The sequence below is a fragment of the Pundamilia nyererei genome, unplaced genomic scaffold, assembly GCF_000239375.1.
Source record: "Pundamilia nyererei isolate P.nyererei 1_Seehausen unplaced genomic scaffold, PunNye1.0 scaffold00006, whole genome shotgun sequence".
Taxonomy (NCBI): domain Eukaryota; kingdom Metazoa; phylum Chordata; class Actinopteri; order Cichliformes; family Cichlidae; genus Pundamilia; species Pundamilia nyererei.
Window position 1 is genome coordinate 4,577,595 of NW_005187407.1, and position 5,829 is coordinate 4,583,423.

Below are 5,829 nucleotides of genomic sequence, written 5' to 3' on the forward strand. Positions count from 1 at the left end.
TTAATAATTTTCTTTCTAATAATAATAATCATAGGAAGAAGAAAGTATATAGTTTCCCTTGCTGTGTATTTATTCACCACTCTGCATTTAATGATCAGTTATTAATAATCTCGGGGCCCAACCAGTCACGGCTAATGTCCGTCCCTCTATGAACCTGGTTATGCTGAAGGTTTCTTCCTGTTAAAAGGTAGTTTTTCTTTCTTTCTTTTATTTTATGTTCTTCAAGTTTATGGAGCATTTATGCAGCATACACCAAAAAAAAATACAGACCTTAACTAATTTAATTACATGTACATTTCCCATCTAGCATACACGCAATTTAAAATATTAAATCTGGTCGAATGAAATGTACTTGATTGATATATATTTAGTTTATAGCAGGGGTGATTAATTATTTACTAAATAAACATTTTATTTTACGTATTTCAACTGCATTTTACTCAAAATTATTGCTTAATGGTGGATGGTGAAATTAAGGTGAATTTTTTTCTTCTTTTCTTTCTTTTTCATGCTCGTTTCGGAACGGTTTCGGATGTAGACGTCAATGCATGGCGCCACCAGTGACGCAATGACGTCGACAGGAAGAGAGGCGGTAGTGGTAGTAATATTCACACAGGTAGAAAACTGAGAATGCCCGTGCAGAGCCGCCCCGTGCGGGACTCCTCCGTACATTTCAGGTTACTCCAGCAGTACCTGGTCCTCCTGAAGAAATACCCCATCCTGACTAAATCTGTAACCAGGTCAGTACACGTCGCGTTTCTGCACTTTGACAGTGTTGCAAGTTAGAAGCTCCCATTTACTGACAGCCAAACCACTGTACTGTAGTCAGGTTTCTTGGGACGTTTATTACACTGTAACTAAGAAAAGTGTTTTTATCAGTGTTTTGTTTCCTGCTCGTCTTCAGGTCTTTTAAGACTTTGTTTGCATTGAACGCACACTCATTTTGTCACAGCACTGCTTTTAGCCAATCAGCATCTGTCCTGAAAACCTCTCCCACTAAGTCTTTTGCAAGTGGACTATTGATACTTATTGACAGTTGTGTGTGTGTGTGTGTGTCCTTTGTATTTTCAGTGGCATCCTCTCTGCTTTAGGAAACCTTCTGTCTCAGTTTGTGGAGGCGAGAAAAAAAGCCCAGAAGGGAGCTCCTGTCAGTAATATCGATGCAGCTGGAGCTGCACGCTATGCCATTTATGGGTGAGATCCAGTAAAGAAAGCAGACTGAGCACTGACTTGTTTTAAGGCTGCAGGTCTGTGATTGTGATGTTGTTCCAGTTAGACTCTGATAAAACGAATCGAACACTGTCCAATGTTATTGGTGTCTGTGATAACACAGTTATGTGATAACATTTAGATGTTCTTCTGCTATTCATATTTGCCCTTGTTGTGTGTTTCAGGTTGCTTATTACAGGACCCGTGAGCCACTTGTTTTACCAGCTGATGGAAGTATGGATTCCCACCACAGATCGGTTTTGTGTAGTCAAACGTCTGCTGCTGGACCGGCTTATTTTTGCCCCGGGCTTTCTGCTCCTTTTCTACTTTGTAATGAACATCCTGGAGGTGGGTCATCTCAGACACCATTGCTTTCAAATTAGCTCAGTATAGAGGGACACCTGCTCTCTAATGCAAAAAAAGTCATGTCAAAACTGAGGCAGCAGAGGCCCTCACCTCATTTAATTATTTCTTAATTTATCAAAACAGCTCACACAACTTAGGAGTCCAGTTTTACTTTTTCATTGCACTGGAATGGTGTTTAAGCGTAGTTGTTGTGGTTCAATGAACAACAATTTATTATGCAAAAAAAAAAATCAAAGTATATGTCACATTTGAGATTTCTAGAACTTATACACACCATTGCCAGTATCTTAACAAGCTTTAATGCCATACATATGTCCTAACATTGGACTGGCACTATGATGCTACTATTGAGCTGGATCTACTTTTGTCTTCAGAACTGTCTTGATTTTTTTTATGGCACAGAAGGTGCCGGAGACATTCCTCAGAGATTTTTGTCTGTAGTGACATGATGGCATCGCACAGATTCTGCAGATTTGTTGGTTGCATGTCTCCAATTCCACTGCATCCCATAGGTGCTCTATTCGATTGAGATCTGGTGATTGTGGAGGCCATTTGAGTACAGTGAATTCATTTTCATGCTCATCTGACACCAAGAACCTGGCAAAGTACCCGATTCAACCTGGACATTTACCATAGTATTAATTATCATGTCCACGATATAAAGATTTTATATATAAGCATGTAATATGACTGTAACCACTGTCCCTTAGGCTAAAGGATGGACTGATTTTGAAAAGAAGATGAGAAGAAGTTATTGGACCGCTTTGAAGATGAACTGGAAAGTTTGGACCCCTTTCCAGTTCATAAACATCAACTTTGTCCCTGTTCAGGTACACATTTCACTTCATTTCATCAGACAATGAGTTATTTTCTGTCGCCACATGTAATTAATTTCTTCGCGCCTTCTGTTTCTGTGTACATTTCTGGTTTCAGTTCCGAGTGCTGTTTGCCAACATGATCGCCTTATTTTGGTATGCCTACCTTGCATCTGTGAGAAAATGATGCTACCAAGACGTCTCTAGAGAAAACACATCTTCAGGAAACAGTTTTGGCATATTTGTAAATGCCTAAAAACCGAGATCGTACAACAGACTGTTACGTTTACTGCCGTAAATCTGTGCCTAATCTGGTCACTAATTTTCACATACACAAGCAATTAAATTTAAAGTGGACTGAAACCATTACCACTTGTTGCTGTAACATTTTAAATACTAGACTTGAAATTTATATTTTAACAGTGTAAGATCTAATAAACTATAACTTTATATGACTGAGAGTCTCTCATAAACATTGAGAATGACAGCCCCACCTTCCTGAGCTGACACAGGCAGAGGAAATGTGAAGAGACGTAGGCTCCTGTTGTTAACTTTATTCTTTGTAATACGTACAGTTAACATGTATTTGTCATGACAGAATCACCAACGTGTTGATTTGTATGAGTTACTTATCTGTTGTGCCAAAAGAAAACACAGATTTGCAAACTGGTTAATGAACCCATATTGTACGGTCTATGGGAATGTTCTTGTTTTTCCAAAATAAAAGCACTAATAAATATGATAAATGAGATAAGTCAAGCTTATAATATTAAATAACATACATGGGTTTTCTGAACCATTTTAAAGTGTCCTCAGCCTCCTGTCAGGTGCAAAGTCATGCAGATGGTGCTGTGGTTTCTGACGTTGTAGTCCTCCAGTTTGCCATCCTGCATCTCCCGGCCTTGGTGAATGAGCCTCTGCTGGCTCGCTGGCACCCCCTCTCTTTTCTCGACTCTGTTCTTGAAGTTGCTCACAGTCTCGCCGGGTTGGATGTCATAGGTGCTCAGCTGTCCCTTATCATTTCTGTGGCACAAGGACTGTTACAGATGAACCTGCATACTGGGTTTTGCTGGGTAATATGACCAAGATACAGCCAGAGGTTGGCCATAAGATAGACTTCTCCTCTTCAGCTGCCCAAAAAAGGCTCTCAATCAAAACATAAACAGACCATCTGTAGTGACAGGTAAAAGAAGCCGTCCTCAAAACAGAAAAATTCCACCTGCTACTGTGGAGGAGTTGGATCAACTGATGGGAAAATATTTTTCAAAGCATAGTTCTGTTCTGAATAGCCCATAATGTTTTAATTTAGGGGGGGGGGCTGTAAATAATTTGCATTTACTGATTATGTACTTACTAATTACCACTGTTCAAAAGTTGAATAAAGAAAAAATCATATGTTTACCTATTTTTAATTAAAACCACTTTATAGAACATCACATCAGTTACAATGTAGAATCAGTGTCATGTATAGTTTACAAATGACAAAATGTTCACATAAAATGATGACAGCATTTATATAATATCACCCACTACTATCATTCTGTAATTTACTGTCTCTTTTGAAAATGTATCACTGCATATACAGCACAAGACTTTTAGGAGTATTTAACAAGAGCATTTCCCCTGGTTTTACTAACACACTGGGGCACATGTTCACCAAAACGCAGCAAACCTTTGCCATCTTATCCAGGAGGGTCACCTTTTCACCCTCACATGGAAGAAGTAATCTGATTGGCATGGTGTTAGCATGTAGTATGTACAGTATGTAGCATGTACAAAGATTTCGTAGTGCCCCATGTGTAGTGTTGGAACCCAGTCAGGATTTGTTTCATTCATTTCATAGGCTGGTTTGCTGCAATAATGCCAAATAATTAGCAACTTTATAAATAAAGGTAGTTCTTCATGTTTGTTCTAATTTGCTATGACCTCAGAGCGCATTGAAAATAAAAAGAGTAATATGAACTTATTTAGAACTTACCAGAATGAAAATACTGAAGCACACCAACAGATATATGTGGATGGTAGAGAACTGAATATCAGCTCGTCTCACAGCTGCTATCCAGGCTAGACGCCTTCTTATGGTAACATCCAACACATAAGCTCCCTCATGACGCTTCCAGGTGAGGAAACAATGAAAAGAGAGCCCGTTTTCAAGCTTATTCCTTTACTGGTAGTGCAATCTAACATTACAACCGACCACACAGCAAGCATTTGTTTGGCCTGCTAATATGGCGCCTCAACCAAAAATCCTGGCCACGCCCCATCCGGTAAGATCACGCTCCAGAGCCCTATTAACGTACGGATCTAGAAAGAAGACGCTGCATTTTTAACTCTGAGGGAGATGGAGAATGAGCCTATTTCCAAAAAAAAGTGGAGTCTGTTCCTTTAAGTACTATATTGTATATATTGTCAAAAACTAAAGTGTACATAGCAGTTGTTGCATCTTGTTTACTGTATCACTGACAGATAATTTCAAAGTCAAGTGAACGCTACATTATAGTGAGATATTGTGTAATGTGAAATACTGTAAGCAAATAAATAAACTGCCTAATTCTTGCTAAACCTTTGACTCTGTTTTTTTTTATCCAACTGTTTTGCAGATGAACATAAAACATGTTGTTACTTTTAGTATTATTATTATCATCATCATCATTGTTGCACTAAATACATTTTAAATAAAGGATACTTTGATATTAACTGATTAATAAATTAATAGATTAATTGATTATCTGCCATTACTACCTCCTGCCACGCAGATGAAAAACAAAACACTTTCTGTGTGATAACTGAAAGTGTTTTGTAATAACTGTCTTTCACTTACAGCACAAAGCAGAATTGAAGTGTACTGTTCAAACACAGGGATTTTAAGTGGCACCACAGTGGGTTAAAACAAACAACAAACAAACATTAAAAAAAGACATGTCGGTTTTTCCTGTGACTTTCATATTGTGGACAGTTAGAGCAAGGAATGCCAATTTCTCATGGTGAATCTTCAAAGACAGAGCAGAGTGGGTCTGCTTCAGTGGTGCACTGATCAGGTGATGAAAGCTGAACTTGTGTGAATTTCACTGTAAAACCTCAGATGAGCAATGTTCTGCCTGTAAAACATTGGTTTGATGTGTAATCCACACCAGGATTATTTATAATAAAAGCATTTTTTAAAATTGTGGATTTACTACTTTTCCTTGATTATTAAAGGACTACAACACCCAAACTAGTTATTACCTTTGCTTTAATTCTGAAATTTTGTTTTTATTATAGCGAAAGTAGTCTTCAGGAAAAGTTCTCCAGGCTTCTTGAAGGACATTCAATTCAATTCAATTCATTTCAATTGTATTTATATTGCACCAAATCAAAACAACAGTCGCCTCACAGCACTTTATATTGTACAGTAGATCGTACAATAATAGATACAGGGAAAAACCCAACAATCATATGA

The 5,829-nt window shown here is 38.0% G+C and overlaps 1 protein-coding gene across 1 annotated transcript; it reads left to right on the forward strand.

Moving 5' to 3' along the window:
* The first annotated feature begins 553 nt into the window (after positions 1 to 553).
* On the forward strand, positions 554 to 2,845 carry pxmp2 (peroxisomal membrane protein 2). Its single transcript, XM_005722189.1, has 5 exons — positions 554 to 740; positions 1,072 to 1,194; positions 1,395 to 1,557; positions 2,286 to 2,405; positions 2,509 to 2,845. The coding sequence occupies exons 1-5, from the start codon at positions 631 to 633 to the stop codon at positions 2,575 to 2,577; spliced, it is 585 nt and encodes a 194-aa protein (XP_005722246.1). The 5' UTR covers positions 554 to 630; the 3' UTR covers positions 2,578 to 2,845.
* The last annotated feature ends 2,984 nt before the right edge of the window (positions 2,846 to 5,829 follow it).